This window comes from Leucoraja erinacea, chromosome 2 (assembly GCF_028641065.1).
Source record: "Leucoraja erinacea ecotype New England chromosome 2, Leri_hhj_1, whole genome shotgun sequence".
Lineage (NCBI taxonomy): Eukaryota > Metazoa > Chordata > Chondrichthyes > Rajiformes > Rajidae > Leucoraja > Leucoraja erinaceus.
The window spans coordinates 98,971,691-98,988,535 of NC_073378.1; the positions used below are offsets into that span (position 1 = coordinate 98,971,691).

The window sequence follows — 16,845 nt, forward strand, 5'->3', positions numbered from 1 at the left end:
AGGTTGCCCAAGTGGGACAGCCCCTTAAGATGTGGACTGCTTGTAATTTTTCCATACATTGATTTAGGTGCTTAGAAACAAAAATCGTGACCGACACATGGATAAGTTTCTGATATTTTGTCCTGTTGCCCACTTAAAGGAAAGAGAAAAGAAATTAATATTTGTCTGATAAGTTTGATATTAAATGGGAGCATAAATTCATTTTTTGTGTAATGAATTGTTAAAATCTGGAAGTGGATTACATTATAATTTTCAAAAGGAAATGCACAGAACTGATGACAATAAATGTTCTAGAACAAGTGAGAAAAACCATGGCAGTGGAATTAATTAGCAAAAATATCAAAGATCTACCATTGGCCGTTGGTATGAATGTGTGCTGTATAAATCTGCGAACGTCAGTTGGTTTCACAACGTATTGCAATCAGCTCACTGACAAATTCCTTTCCTCCCATCCTCCCTGTGCAGCATGCTTGGAAACATGTAAATTAGCTTTTACTATTGCTTTCTGATTTCAGTACTCATTCCATCATTTTTTTACAATAAATTCCCTTTCACTTCTTATTCACAATTTCTCATCCGTAGGAGCTCTCAAAGAACATAAGTGATGCCTCTTATCAATGCAGTCAGATGGTTGGCAGATCCCTTTCTCGGAGTGAAGAGGTGTTAAGCGGGAGTAGGATCTACCGACCCTCTGACTGCATTGATAAGAGGCATCACTTGTGTCCCTTGAGAGCTCCTACGGATGAGAAATTGTGGGACTTGTTCAGCTTTGCAATACTGAAAGAAATTAAGCAACAGAAATTAAAACCTACAGCATTGCGTTAAGTGGTGTGCACTTTGCTGGTGAATAATCCTGTACCTAACGTAATAAGCAGAGACAGACTTGTCGATCGGAATCATTGGTTTGCTTATTGTCAAGGACCCAAAGCTATATTGTCAAGTTGGATTTTAAAGTTGTGAGTTTAAAAAAGCCTAACAAGGCGTTGTAATGGCCAGGAATCTGAAACTAAATTGAAAAATACTTTTGAATTGGATCAGGTTATTGCAGAAACTATGACCAGCACTAAAAATGCGTAAATGAGTTTAAAGCTTAAAGGAATTGTAGTCTTTGGTCTTCTTCCCATCTCTGGCCTTTATCCACACTTCTGGCAATCAACCTTACGTTTACAAATGCATTTAAATCTTTCTATCCAGTGTATAAATGCATAATTTAACCTGCCTGACTTTTTCTGTATTAATCCACTTTGAAACAGGAATATTGGGTGCTCTTACTTTTATTAATTTCTTAACTAAAATTATTTTTTGGGGCCATGTACCTTGTCTGCATATCTGACTTTAATTGTGACCAGCAAATTGTGCATCATTGCTTTGGATCTGCCTCTTCTGTTTTGTTTCCTCCCTCATTAAGTGGAGCGCCAAGGATGAGAAGATCTGTGGTAGTGAATAGAAAGGGGAAACCAAATATCTACCCTAACAGAAAGGCAGAGAAAAAAAGGAACTGCAGTTGCTGGTTAATATACAAAAGGACACAGAGCGCTGCAGTGACTCAGCAGGTCAGGCAGCATCTCTGCAGATCATGTACAGATGACATTTCGGATTGGGAGCCTGAAGAGTGTTGACCTGAAACGTCACCTATCCATGTTCACTAGAAATACTGCCAGAACTGCTGATTACTCCGGCACACTGTATCTTTTCGACATAAAGGCAAACAGCTTTGCACTTAATATCCAAGAAAAAGTGGCTTACAATTTACCAAATGTTTGTGTTCTTGAATGAATGAATGAATGTATGAATGAATGAATGATGAATTAATTAATAAGTTTATTGGCCAAGTATTCACATACAAGGAATTTGGTAATCATCTTGATTAAACTAACCATATAATTAATAATAATTTTACATTTGGAGACAATCTGTCTATAATTATTAGTTAGAATTTAAAGTTTCAAGCTGTGGCGAGCTCTGCAATTCAGACAAATGTTTGGCTATGGATGCTGTTGGATTTGTAGAGCAGCATCAGCTCCGTCGTGCTTGTTAGCCGTAGTGATGGGACACAAACTGAGGGAAAATCTTGTCCTAAAGGAACCTTGGGATGTTTCTGTGTGTTAAAAACAAATGGAATTTAATTAGCGTTGATTGTGACTCCAGATGATTTTGATTTGATCAGGAATAATTTAGTCCTTAACAGCTTCTTACATGCACTGAGTATATGTTGGAAGGTAAAGTAAATTACGTAAATTAATCTGCTGCATTCATGTGTGTTTGCTTTAGAGATCCCTGCGTGTACTACGCTACATAATGCAACCTTTATGCAGCCATTTAGTTTAACCCTGAAGGATGGTGCCACAAGCGTGTTTGTTTTCACACTGTTATGTTTGGTAACCTGCAGCGCTGCCATCATTAGGGATGACTACACTTGTGAGTCAACTATTTATCCACCTGTCATACCTCTGTTTTCACTGCTAAACAGCTTTATTAAAATATGCCTGAGTTTTCCTCTGGGGAATTTTGTCTTTGCTCACTGAGATGTCTGAGAAGAGACAACAACGTCATGCGTTCTTAAAGCACCTCCTGTCCTGGGATGTTTCACTGCTCCAAGAGGGAACAAGAATGTACGAGCAGAAGGAGGCATTATAAAATGTTACCAAGCTCAATTAAAGACTTGAATTTTGATGCCAATGTTAAATGGCAGCGGAATAATTTAGGAAAGGATTCTGTAGTACAAAACATAAAGGCACTGATGACGGTTAAAGGGGTGAGGGGCAGCTCAAAGTACTGAAGGAATAGAGTTGGAATTAGGATAGGGGAACAGGGCTTGTCTTGTGGCTGGAAGAAGTGACAAGGATTGAAAGGGATGAAGCATGAGAAAATTTACATTGAGGATGCGTAATTCAGATATGGTAAAAGAACAAAGGACCATTACAAAACCATGATGTGGAGCTTGTTGGAGGGCAGCAGAGTTTGAAAAAGGCAATTATAGAGGATGGGGAGTGAGAGAGCCAACTGGAGTACTTTGTAGTAAGCAAAAATAACGTAACATCATTTTAATGGTAGACGCTACTAGGGTTGCCAACTTTCTCACTCCAAATAAGGGACAAACGGTCAAAATAAAGGACAAATTCCCGACGGTAATTCGTTGACTGACTAGGCCGTGGTTAGGTGAATGATGAGTTGGCCCGGGTGCTGGACTGGACACAATGCCCAGCCGGCAGGCCAGCTGAGGAGTTTTGGCCCGGGCGAGCGACGTTACGTGCAAATTCTGGCACCCCATCCAACTCATGACCCGATAATCGGCCATGAGAAGGAAGGGGGGTGGCGTCGGCGGTAATTGAAGATCCGATGGTCGGACAGCTGGCCGGGCTGCCGACCGACGGGCCCACGGGCGAGGCGCTGTTGCTGCACTTCATGTTATGTCAGGACGTGTGAGGCGGGGCCGGAAGCGACGCTGCGACCCGACAGTCCCCTCGACTCAAGTAGTAGAAGTCAAAAAGGGTGGTCTCGTATGGGACAAACCAATTTAGTCCAATATACGGAATGTCCCGGCTAATAAGGGACAGCTGCCAGCCCTAGATGCTACTAAGTTTCTAAGATGCTACTACACTCCAAAGACACACAGGTTTGTAGGTTAATTGGCTTGGTAAAATTGTGCGTTGGATAGTATTAGTGTGTGGAGATCTGCACGTATTTGGTGGCCTAGTGTAAGAGTCAGGAAGTCATGTTGCTGTGTATAACGTTTTGGTTAACCCACATTTGGAGTATTGTGTGCAGTTCTAGTTGCCCCATTACAGGAAAGATGTGGAGACTGGAGAGGGTGCAAAATAAGTTTATCAGGATGCTGCCTGGATTAGAGAGTAAGGGCTACGGAGAGGTTGGATAAATTTGGACGGTGTTTTCCCTGGATTGTCAGAGGCTGAAGTGTCACCTTGATGCAAATGTATCGAATTATGAAATAGGATAGACAATCAGAACCTTTTTCCTAGCGCCAGAGACCCGGGTTCAATCCTGACTATAGATGCTTGTCTGTAGAGAGTTTGTACGTTCTCCCCGTGACCTGTGTGGGTTTTCTACTGCATCCCGGATTTCCTCCCACACTCCAAAGACGTACAGGTTTGTATGTTAATTGACTTAGTATGATTATAAATTGTCCCTAGTATGTGTCGAATAGTGTTAGTATACGGGGATCGCTGGTCGGCCCGGACACGTGGGCTGAAATTCCAGTTTCTACCATCAACCTTCAACCCTCTCCTCCCTTCTGCCACTGTAGTAGGGTGAAACTGTGTTCGATTGTCTCAATTTTAAGTTCAAGTTCAAGTGCAAGACACATGTTCAAGTTACATTTATTGTCGCATGCACCAATTGGTACAGAGAGATTTGAGTTACCATACAGCCATACAAATAAAATAACACTACATGATAGAGTTTAACAAAAACATCCCCACACAACGGAATCAACGTTCCCACTGTGAGGAAAGGTAATAAAAGTTCAGTCCACTTCCTCATTGTACACCCGTGGTCGTGGCCTTTGAGGCCTCCGCAGTCGCCACTACGGACGGCCCGATGTTTCAGGCCCTCTCGCCGGGATGATGTAACTCTGGCGACGGAACAGAAGAACACTCTCAGCGGCTTGGAGTTTCTGAATCGGCCGCTTCTTACCAGAGATCGCGGCTTCCGTAGTCCACAGGCCAAGCTGGACGGAGCTCCAACACTGGCGATCCTCGGCAAAGGATCCCAGGACTCCGCGATGGTAAAGTCAGCTCTGCCAGCGGCTGGAAGCTCTGCAAACCACAGCTCCACGATGTTCAAATCAGTTAGCCCAGCACTCCAAGGTTCCACACGGTGATCCCCGGTAAGGCATTGCCCGCTCCGCGATGGAATTCAGTGCTGCGCCACCTCTGATGCCCTGGTCAGTCTCCGGCAGGAAAGTCCGTACCAATCCAGACGGGAAGCCGCGAGGGGGGGGCGAAGGTGCGACTCGGAGAAAAGACGCATCCTCGACCAGGTAGTCACTGGGAAACAGTTTCCCCTTCCCCTCCCCACCTCCCCCACATAAAAAAGACTAAGAAACCTCCAAAAACATACTTTTAGACAGACTAAAAATAACAAGAAGGGTGAAAGGACAGACAGACTGCTGGCGAGGCTGCCACGCGTGGCGCCACCCGATAATTGCTTTAAACTCTATAGTTGCGGCCTGGGAATCAACAGCAGTGACACCTTTCTGTGTACCAGTCGTGTTTTTTCTAGATCTCCCATCCTTCATTTCACCACCTGTCTTCCATTCTAACATGACCTTTAAACATCTTTGATCAAGTCTATGGCTATTTGCCCATTTGAAGCGTGCTTCAATGTATATTTGTTTGAAATGCTGCGTTTATTGCCTTAAGATCATGTTGTTACATTAAAGGTGTTATGTAAATGTAAGTTGTTTTCCCATTCCTTGTATTGTATGGTTATTTCTCTTGTCACATCGGAATTTAGATTGTTCAAAGACCCTGCTGGAATCATGATACTATTGGTGTGGTTTCAAGGAAAATGCGATGCCATTCATCAAGATTAATCCTCTCCAATTTAAGCCCTGAATATTTACTGAACGTTATTTTTTAACTTACCTTATGAGCATTCATATTCGCTATTTCTCAACATTGAAGCTGTGACCTCCGACCTTAGTCAAAACTAAATCACTTCATAAATGTGGAGATTTTTTGTCCCCCATATTAAGTTTTTTTCTTTGACATTAAAAGACGCAAAGTGTCGGAGTAACTCAGTAGGTCAGCCAGCATATCAGGAGAACGTGGATATGGGACGTTTTGGGTTGGGACTCTTCTTTTTTATATTACATGGTTGTATTTGTAAAATTAGATAAATTACAAACAATTAGGAGTGTCTCAGCTATCAATGATAAAAGGCACACTTAGGCTGAATTATTTGTTTACTATATTCATTCCAATATACACAGTTCTCATGTTATGTAACAAGATTAATTAAATCATGGCTATTTGACTAATGTATTTTGCAATGAGGCTTCTGGCATCGGTTGTTTGCATAGAAACATAAATATCAGCAAACTAAATTATCGTTGCTGTGCCATTTGTTCATTGGTGTGTTGTTCTAATTGGGCAAATTGCTATATTTAACTATACTCTTGAATCCAGGTCCAGTTAAGCCTCCGTCTGAAGTAATGTTAATGAGATCCGAAGAAACTAAACAGTGTTTGGCAACATGAAAAGTGACCGACATAAGTGGTGGCAGATCAGAGCCAAGCCACTATTTTGGATCTGTTTGAACTCATGTACTGATCTGCCGAGGCACTCTTTCTCACTCTTTTTTTTCTCACTCATTTCAGTGGCTTTTCACGGCCTCTCTCTAAAAATCAAGAAGGAACCACAGAGTCCCTGTTCTGAGCTGAGCACTGCCTGCAGCCATGAGCAACCTTTCAAGTTCAGCTTTGGGGAAAAGTGCCTGTATAATGTCAGGTAAGATGAGTTCACTGGTATTCCCAGCTGTCTGCACATTGCTTACTCTTCCCAATCGCCTTCCTTATTTATTTACAGAGGTCAAAATGCAGGGGCATTGCTTTAAAGTAATTGTAGACGGATCAGAGGGGAATGGCGGAAAAATGCCTTTGAGCGCAGGAGGATGAGGACTATCGAGGTTATAGAGATCTTATAGAAGTCTATAAGATCATGAGGGGAATCAATAAGGTAGATGCACACAGTATTTTACCCAGAGTAGCTGAATAAGGAAACAGAAATCATAGCTTTAAACTGAGAGGGGAAAATGTAATAGGAACCTGAGGTGCAACTTTTTCCACACAGGCGCTGGTGGGTACATGGAACAAGCTGGTAGAGGAGGTAGTTGAGGCATGTACTATAACACCAGTTAAAAGACATTTGGACAGGTACATGGATATGAAAGATTCAAAGGGAAGGTACATAAAGACGTCTGAAGAAGGGTTTCGGACCGAAACGTTGCGTATTTCCTTCGCTCCATAGATGCTGCTGCACCCGCTGAGATTCTCCAGCATTTTTGTGTACCTTCGGTTTTCCAGCATCTGCAGTTCCTTCTTGAAGATTCAAAGGGATGTGGGCAGGTGGGACTAGTTTAGATGGAACATTTAGGTGGGCATGGGCAAGATTGGCCACAGGGCCAGTTTCCTGATTCTATAACTAAAAATGTTTAAACCCAGAGTGGCAAGAGTTTGCAATTCACAGCCTGAAAGGGCGTTAGAAGTGGAAACTCATAATTTGAACAACACTCGGACATATACACAAAGTATTGAAATTTGCAAAGCTATGGATCCAAAATGGGAATAGGTTCAACACATCCTTTTAGTAAGCTCATAAGATGGCCTGAATATCCTTCTTCTGCATCATAAATGTTCTGTGATTCTACCTTTATTAATATCTCTGCTTCAGGCAACATAAACTGTTTGTCACAGTTCAGTTAAATCCAAATTACTTTTAAGTTAAAGTTCAAATTTAATTGTCACATGCACCATAAGATGCAGTGAAATGAATTGACCATGTAGCGTTACAATTAAAAAAGGACACAATTCACAACATAATTCAACACAGACACCCATCACAGCATTCTTCACCGTGGTGGAAGGCAATACAGTTCAGACAGTCCTCCTCCTCCTCCTCCTCCCTTGTTCACCCGTGGTCGGGACCCTGACCCTCTGCTAGTCGCCACTAAGGACGGCCCGATGTTCGGGCCCACTGGTCGGGATGATCGGAATGCCGACGTCGGGACTGGTCGAGCACACCGGAGCTCCCAATCGGCCACCTCCTTACCGGAGATATAAACGGGCATGTATGCTCAAACATGTAATGCAAAGTAGCTGAAGTAAAGGTGAACTGTTTATTTCTGACACATTTGAGTATAGGTTTATTTATCCTGCCAACTAAATTCACATTACATTAGTCCCAATTGATTCTCATAATCAATTATCCGATTCCTGTTTCTCTTCTGAAGGTGCAATTAGTATCAAAAGTATTTCCTCTGACAAAAATTGCAGAATATTTTGAACACTCCTTGGAAGCAATAATGTCTGGACTGAATATTGTTTAATCTGGCTGAGAGTGAAAGATTATGTCCTAGAAAATGCTCTCTGCTGTTTTTTTTAATCTTAAGACAACATTGTGATTCATTTTAATGCAGCTTGTCACGTTTCCCCTAGTAACGCTGCGATGCAACTAACATTGTCAGTTTCAAAGCTATGTCCCCTATTGATGTGTTGCAAATTCTTGCACTTCTCCATATGTAGCCCAGCCAATGCAACACAGCTCTTAAAATGTAATACTGGGGGGGGTATATTTGTGTATTAAAGTATATTCGCAGCTGGGTGAAAATCAAAAGAATTACAAATGCTGGAAATCCAAAACAAAAATAGAAAATGTTAAAAATATTATGGGGGTTGAAAACAGAGCTACTGTTTCATTCTGAAAATTATGAAGAAGGGTCTCGACCCGAAATCTCACCCATTCCTTCTCTCCAGAGATGCTGCCTGTCCCGCTGAGTTACTCCAGCTTTTTGTGTCTATCTTTCTGAATTCAGATATTAAAGTCAGGAATTGAGCTTTGAATGCATTTCTGGCTCTTCTGTAGAATGCAGGCTGGTGCAATTAATTTCTTTAATTGGTGCAGTAGGTGTTACACTTTAAAAAATATTGCACCAGGTGAGGTAATGAAGACTTGATAAATCTCCGCAGTGTATTAAATTCCCAGCAAATTGGTTATAACGCAAACCAACCAAAAGAGATCTCAATGTTTTAAACTAATATCTTAAAAAAACACATTTTCTTATGCCTCCTGAACAGATGTAGATACAGAGTTCCCCGAGTGTCTCTGCAATTGAGTGGGGATGCATCAGAACATCAATGGGCAAACATCATACGTCAAAGTAGGGCCATAATGCCCATCAGTTAGTGCAGGAGCACGTACCAATATTGAATTTACAATTAAGGTTGTGTGATAAATGTGCTTTTGTCTTTTGTACTTAAAATATATCAGCACATGAATGAAACAACTGCTCCTTTGGAAAAAAAAGAATATAGAACATGCTGGAAATACTCAGTATGCCATGCCACATCTACAGGAAGAGGAACAGAGTAAATATTTCAGATCGAACCATTTTCTATTTTTATTTTAGATCTGCAGATTTTTCTTTTAAAATGTCATCCTTTTTATTAATTACTGAGCAGGGGGACCGCTCCAACCTTGCGTCTAAGTATCTGGGGGAGCAATTTATTTGGATTATTTTCCCCACAACTAATCAAATGCTGAAAGTAAGGTAACATTTACTAAATGGTAGTGCAGAGCAGGGGCATTTTGTCCAGTTATCTCTTGTTTCATTTGTGGGCTTGCTTCTGTTTTCTTAGTGCCTACGACCAGAAGCCACCTGCTGGATTGAAGCCCTCCAACCCGCCAACCCCGTCCAGTACACCAGTGTCCCCCTTACACCATGGGTCACCAAACCCTGCAGCAACCCCGAAACCGGACAGAAGTTTTGCAGCTCATCTGCCTGCCACACAGCCCATTCCAGAGAACGCCTACCCAATGGATCCTAGGTTAGCAAATACAGACAACGTCTATATTCATTTAGCTGTGCTAAGAATGTTATTGATTCTATCCAAGAGAATTGTAAAATGAACAGGAAACTGGTAAGACCTAAATCAGCAACAAACATGAATTGCATGTTAATTATTGCTCTTTGTGCAGAAACATGATCATATATTGGTGGAGTGTAGTTACTTTCTGCATTTAAAGCTGTTCTCTGTCTTCTTGACCAGCTCCTCATGTAGATGCTTCCGATGGTAGGGAAGGCTGTGTCCATGATGTACCAGACTGCAGCATCTTGCATTCCAATGCAATGGAATTTTTGTACCAGGCCATGATGCAACCAGTCAGGATATATTTTACAGTGCCTCTGTAGGTTTTGTTAGCGTATTTGCTGATATGACGAATCTCATGAAACTTCTAAGAACATAGATTTAGTTCAAGTATTTTGAGATACAGCATGGAAACAGGCCATTCTGCCCACGGAGTGCACACCAACATCCATCAGCCATTCACACTAGTTATCCTACTTTCACATCCACTCCCCACACACTAGGGGCAATTTTAGAGAGGCCAATTAACCTGCATGTCTTTGGGATGTGGGAGGAAACTGGTGCACCTGGGGGAAACCTATGCGCTCATAGGGAGAACGTGCAAACTCCACACAGCAGCACCCAAGGTCAGGATCGAACCTAGGTCTTTAGCGCTGTGAGACAGCAGCCCTACCCACTGTTCCACCCCGTGGGTTTCTATAATTGTGCCGAAAAGTTCTGAAAAATTAGCAAATGTTATTAAAATGACTCTAATCGTTAATCCACCTTCACAAACACATAAATATTGCTTAAAAATTAGGTACTTTAAATCTGATCATGATTGCAGAGCAACTGCTTTGCTCTTGACCACCTGAGCCTGCAGAGAGTGATGAAAACAGCCCAGTCCTTCACGGGCTTGCCACTTCATTTAATCTAGCTCATCTTCATGCTGCGCTTTATCAGGAAGGTTAGAAGTATTGTCAATGATGCCTAGCATCCTGGACGTTCCCTTTTCTTTCCTCTTCTTTCTAAGAGAAGAGAGCGGAGCTTGAAAGCTCAGACTTAAGAACAACTTCTTCCCCATTCCTATCAGATGTCTGAACCTATCACCATATTACGTTCCCTTCCCAGAGATGCTGCCGCAAAATCTTACTTTGTTTTAACCCTACCATCTTTGCTTATTCCATTATTATTCTTTAATATTTATTTTCACTGATCAGACTTGCACTGATCAGAATTCATGCATCATTGTGTTGTTTTGTACTTGTGGTATTTATGGTATTTATCATTAGTGTATGTTTACTATTGGCTCTGTGAGCTTCATGTGGACAAGGAATTTCATTGCACCCTGGTGCATATGACAATAAACTAATCTGAATCCGAAACTTCTACTCTGCCTCCTAAGGATTCTAACATAGAATCACACAAGCTGATGTATTAGGTATGAGTCAAACAAAATGCTCCATCCATTAATCTATAAGAGAAGCCTTTTACATCTGTTATATTTTCCTTGTAGACATGCATAATCCCAGAGGGTTGCAGAATTGCCCTTCTCTTAAAATATGTATTTATTGATATGCATATACAAAGCAGCATTGTTTTCATGTTGTTAGAAAAGAGAGTACACATTTTTCCTATTAACGCATTTCGAGTCCTGTTTCTTTAATAGTTTCCCCCTAATTTCTCCCCTGATTTTACTTTCAAATTACATTTATTGCTTAATGTGTTGGGTAATTCCCACAAATGCTCATCTTTGACAGTATAAACAATGCTGGTCTGCTGAGGAATGTGATGGGAATGCACTTAACTAAACTAAACTTTTCCCACTATATGTCTCTTGCAGGTTCCGGCGCCAGCTCTCCGAGCCATGCCATTCCTTCCCAGCTCCTCATGGACTGCCCAGGGAAGGTCGTCCGATGTACCAGAGGCAGTTGTCTGAGCCCAACATCCCATTCCCCCCTCAGGGCTTCAAACAGGAATACCACGATCCAGTCTATGAACATGCCACTATGATAGGTGGTCCAACAAACCAGAGTTTTCCGCAGCCCATGATGATTAAACAAGAGCCACGGGATTATGCATATGATTCAGGTTAGTGATGGTGAGGTACAAATACACAAGACAGAATCCAAGGTAATGGCATCAATGAGGGGAAATGTCTTCAGCTGGAGTTATTGAATAACAAGCTTCTACGATTACACTGAAGGGACTGCTACCAGTCATTTTCAGTCCCAGTGGAGCCTCAGCCTGAATCCATTATCTGATGTGTTAGCATTAGAAAAATGCTCTGGGCTCACATTTCCACCTCTGGCTGTGTGAAAATGGCTGGAGAAATTGTGGTTATTAAAGATAAATCCATTCATTACCAAGGTTGTTTGCTGTGTCACAGTTGTGATGCTATTCAGAGGAAGGTCTTGCTCTGAGCTGTTTTCTCCCAATCTTTCATCTAAACTGTTATGTTTGCTTAAATAACATGCCTCACAAACAAGACCTCACTAAAAGAAAATAAGATTCTCAAAAAAGATTATGTTTCAGCTGCTGTGTTTGGTTATGTCTTTTGGCATGGTTGCTTATAGTTTTAAGCAATGCTCGCATATACAGTATTAATGTATGCAAATATCCTTCCATTTATCATCTTATGACTTTAAAACAAATCTTATGTAATGTGAACAGTGTTACATAGCTCCACACCATGTTTTGCATCATACATCATGTTTTCCGTCTCTGTTGTAAACACCAAAAAAATAGTCATTAGTTGCTGATTGACGGCTTATTAAATAAAAGCTACTTAGTTATTTATGCCCTGGCTTTAGAGATACATATTAACAATTTCATTTTCAGTGCTCTTTTGCCATAAGATTTGCAAGATGTTTCACTAACAATGAATTATGAAAAAGACAAAACCTTTACAGCACAGATATAAATGTGTTGTTTCCTTTAGTTTCTCAAATCAGGGGTCAGTTTCAAGCCAAGGAGCTGGATGAGGTTCAGGACTGGGACAAAAAGAAATTGCCACTAATCATTGGAATTCTAAATTCGGGAGAGTTGTGGGGCATATTGAAGATTGTTTGAATTAGTTTTGCTCATTGAGGGGAAACTAGGGATGGTTAGTGAAAGACTTCGACGCTGAGGCAAATTATCAGCTGTGATCTTAATGAACGCAGTGAAGGTACAATAGCTTCAATTGCCAACTTCCACTTCTGTGTGGTGGATTTTTCTTATTTTTTGGAGGTGCAATTACTTATAATTGTTCTCGATGTTGGGGAAGTCCAGGACAAGGGGTCACAGCTTAAGGATAAGGGGGAAATCCTTTAAAACCGAGATGAGAAGAACTTTTTTCACACAGAGAGTGGTGAATCTCTGTAACTCTCTGCCACAGCGGGTAGTTGAGGCCAGTTCATTGGCTATATTTAAGAGGGAGTTAGATGTGGCCCTTGTGGCTAAGGGGATCAGGGGGTATGGAGGGAAGGCAGGTACGGGATACTGAGTTGGATGATCAGCCATGATCATATTGAATGGCGGTGCAGGCTCGAAGGGCCGAATGGCCTACTCCTGAACCTAATTTCTATGTTTCTATAAGATTGAACACATCGACATTGCAAAAACAGTGATCAATTGCAGCCAAGCTTGCAGCATTTAGCTGAATACATCTTATCCAGACATCAGGAACATGCCAGTGCTCTTCATCTTGAAATGGTGCCTGGTCTTTGGCTAACATCGGCTCTGGCAGTGCAACATGACCTGAAGACTGTGTTAAAGTATTAGTGTGATTTGTGCACTCAGGTCCTTGGAGTGGAGTTTAAAATCCATTCCTTTCTCAGTCAGTGCTTCCACTCAACCAACTCAACATGCCATTTTCCTAAGTCTGGAGATGCTATTTTTTTCTCTGATGGGAATGTTGGTAAACAGTAATTCTCATAATTATTATCTTTACATTGGTACAAAATGATTTGATAAATCAATATAAATTTGATAAATCAATATCATTTTTAAGTCTTGAGTCTCGCGGTTTATTAAGAAAAATGAATTTACAAATGTGTACGTAAAATGCTTGAGATTTCCCGTTAGATGCACAATTTAATGGAAATCTGCTCTTTTATATAATTGGATTGGTCCATCTGATTTATGATCTCCAGTTATTCATCTTGCCATTATTTGTTATTGATTTCTCCTCCTTGCTAATACAGTACGACTGTGTTTGATCCTATCATCAGCAGCTAGCATGCTGCACCAACTGCAAGGAAAAGCCTGGGAACTACAGGCCAGTGAGTCTAACATCTGTGTTCGGAAAGTTACGAAAGTATTCTGAGGGATAAGATATACATGCATTTAGATAGACAAGGGCTGTTTAGGGATAATAAGCATGGGTTTGTACGTGGGAGATCATGTCTCATGAATCTGATTGAGATTTTTGAAGAGATGATCAAATAGGTTGATGAGTGCAGAGCTGTTGAAGTTGTATGATTTCAGCAAGGCAATTGACAAAGTTCTGCATTGGAGACAGCTCGGGAAGGTTAGATCGCATGGGATCCAATGAGACCTAGCCGACTGGATAGAAAATTGGCTTAATGAAAGAGGGTAATAGCCGAAGCTTGTTTTGGACTGGAGGTCTGTGACTAGTGTTATGCCTGAGGGTTTGGTTCTGGGCCCATTGCTGTTTCTCATCTCTATCAATGATTTGGATGAGAACGTACAAAGCATGATGAGTAAGTTTGCACATGACACTAAACTGGGTGGCAATATAGATAGTGAAGATTGTTGTCAAAATTTGCAGCAGGTTCTTGATTGGTTGGGCAGGGGGGCTGAGGAATGGTTAATATAATTTAATATAGGTAAGGGTGAGATGTTGCATTTTGGGAAGTTTAACGTGGGCTGCACCTACACAGTGAAATGTAGGTTTCTGGGGAGTGTTGTAGTGCATAGGGATCTAGTGGTGCAGGTAAATAGTTCTTTGAAAGTGATGTCACTGGTAGATAGGGTGGTCAAGAAGGCTTGTGACACGTTGGCCTTTATCAATCAGACTATTGAGGATAGACATTGGGAGGTTATGTTACAGTTGTACAAGACATTGGTGAGGCCACATTTTGTGTTCAGTTTTGATTACCATGTTATAACAAAGATGTTGTTAAGCTGGAATAGGTGCAGAGAAGATTTATGAGGATGTTGCCAGGACTTAGTCTGATCTATAGGGAGAGGTTGAGCAGGCTACGAGCTGTATATGATCATGAGAGGAACAGGTGGGGTAAATACACAGAGTCTTTTACCCAGAGTAGAGTAATCTAGAACCAGAGGACATAGGTTTGACGTGAGGGGAGAGAGATTTTACAGGAACCTGAGGGGCAACTTTGGATATGTGGAACGTTGCCAGTTGAGTCAGGTACTATCACAACATTTAAAAAAACATTTGGACAGGTACATGATTAAGATAGGGTTAGAGTGATATGGGCTAAACACTGGCAGATGAGACTAGTGTAGATGGAACGTGTTGGTCGACGTGAGAAAGTTGGGCCAAAGCGCCTGTCTCCATGCTGTATGACTATGACTAACACACACACTCCTTCTCTCTCTGGTCAATCTCTATCTTTCTATAAAAGAGTGGTATTTTTGATTAAATTGACTGAATTGACATCACCACTGGCATAAAACCACAAAGAACTGTAAATTTGAACTTAAAGCAACTGTATTAGGTGCAGTGGCAAACTATACTGGGTCTGCAAATCAAACAAATCGATGTCCTTTAAAAGCGATCTCTATTAAGCAGAGTATATCATGATTGTAGAAGCTTCTGTAGATAATGAGCATAGGGCCCAGTATTTGTTCTTAATTTCTCAAAATAATTGAAGTAGTTCAAAAATAAATGTTTCTGATATTAAGATTATTGTGTGTTCCCTAAAACTCCTAATTATCTCCCACATGTTGCACTGAAGAGAACAGCTTTATGAACCTATACATTAGAGAATTTATGTGCATGGTATACCCTCAGGTATATACCATGTGTACAGCTATATATTCTCAGTTTAAATGATTAAAAATCGCAGTTACTGCAGCCTTCAACAACATTCTGAGTTCAGCACATGTCAACAGCATAATCCGGATTTATTCTCCTATTACAGTGTTAGGAGGTCAAAAGGGCTCTGGCTGTCTTCCTAAGCCAGTAATGGAAGGCTGAAACTCACATTAGACCAATCCCATCATCTTTGCTCAGGAGTGATTGATTCAATCTATTCCCTTGGGGCCTCAGCACATAAACCGAGCTCGAGCATGAATGGAGCGCGTGAGCATTAAGTTTCATTCAGAAAATGGAGGGAAGGAAAGACTAGAATTCCCAGTTAGACAGGGCAGGGTGTACAATTTTAGCAGCTGCTTCCTTTGCCAGATTATTTGATACGGACATTACTGCAGCAGGCATGCCCAGTGTAATCTGACACCAGCCAACTGACTTTGTGCTGAACTGAAGACCAATGAATGAGGATGTCCCATTCACATTGTGCAGAGATAACAGGAACTAGCTGCTCTGAATTCCATTCAAATATTTCTTCCAGCCACACACCATCGCTGATATGGTTCGAGTTACTGATGCAAGTTATGTGGAGGGAACAAGAGCAGGCCACAGAGTAATGTAGATAATCCATTTACAAGGTCACAATGCAGTTTCTAAGTTCCTAATTTCTGACACGTCACCTGGGCAAGTCCACATATTTCATTTCTCTGGGGAGATGCAAAACGTCACCGCAAGGGCAAAGATTAAAATCAAAATTATCCCTTTTCCCTTTCATTTCCAAGCATTTGTAGAATTATTGAATATGAATCTGCACCTATGCAAATTAATTATAAAATGCAAAATTGTGTAGGAAAGAAACCTGTGATAGGGTAGACAGTCGGAATGTTTTTTCCAAGGTTGGTTATGTCAAATGCTAGAGGGTATAGAGTCATAGTCATAAAGTCATAGAGTGATACAGTGTGGAAACAGGCCCTTTGGCCCAACTTGCCCACACCGGCCAACATGTCCCAGCTAAACTAGTCCCATCTGCCAGCATTTAGTCCATATCCCTCCAAACCTGTCCTATCCATGTACTTATCTAACTGTTTCTTGAATGTTGGGGTATGGTGTCATGATTATATCTGTGTCACTGGTGCTGTGAGGCAGCAGTTCTACCTGCACCATTGTCATTCTCAAGTTTGGAGGCCAGGACACGGGGTGTTGCAGGGAGTGGTAATTTCCCCCAAGCTATTCACAGTCTTTATAAGTGATTCGGGGG

General features: G+C 41.3%; 1 protein-coding gene across 2 annotated transcripts in view; it reads left to right on the forward strand.

The window, feature by feature from the left end:
- Positions 1-16,845, forward strand: part of etv1 (ETS variant transcription factor 1) — a 104,470-nt gene that overhangs the window by 49,830 nt on the left and 37,795 nt on the right. For both annotated transcript variants that reach the window (XM_055661912.1, XM_055661922.1), the window contains 3 exons: positions 6,341-6,470; positions 9,377-9,565; positions 11,430-11,677. In XM_055661912.1, the coding sequence (XP_055517887.1) occupies positions 6,341-6,470; positions 9,377-9,565; positions 11,430-11,677 (567 nt within the window). The remainder of the gene's footprint in view (positions 1-6,340; positions 6,471-9,376; positions 9,566-11,429; positions 11,678-16,845) is intronic.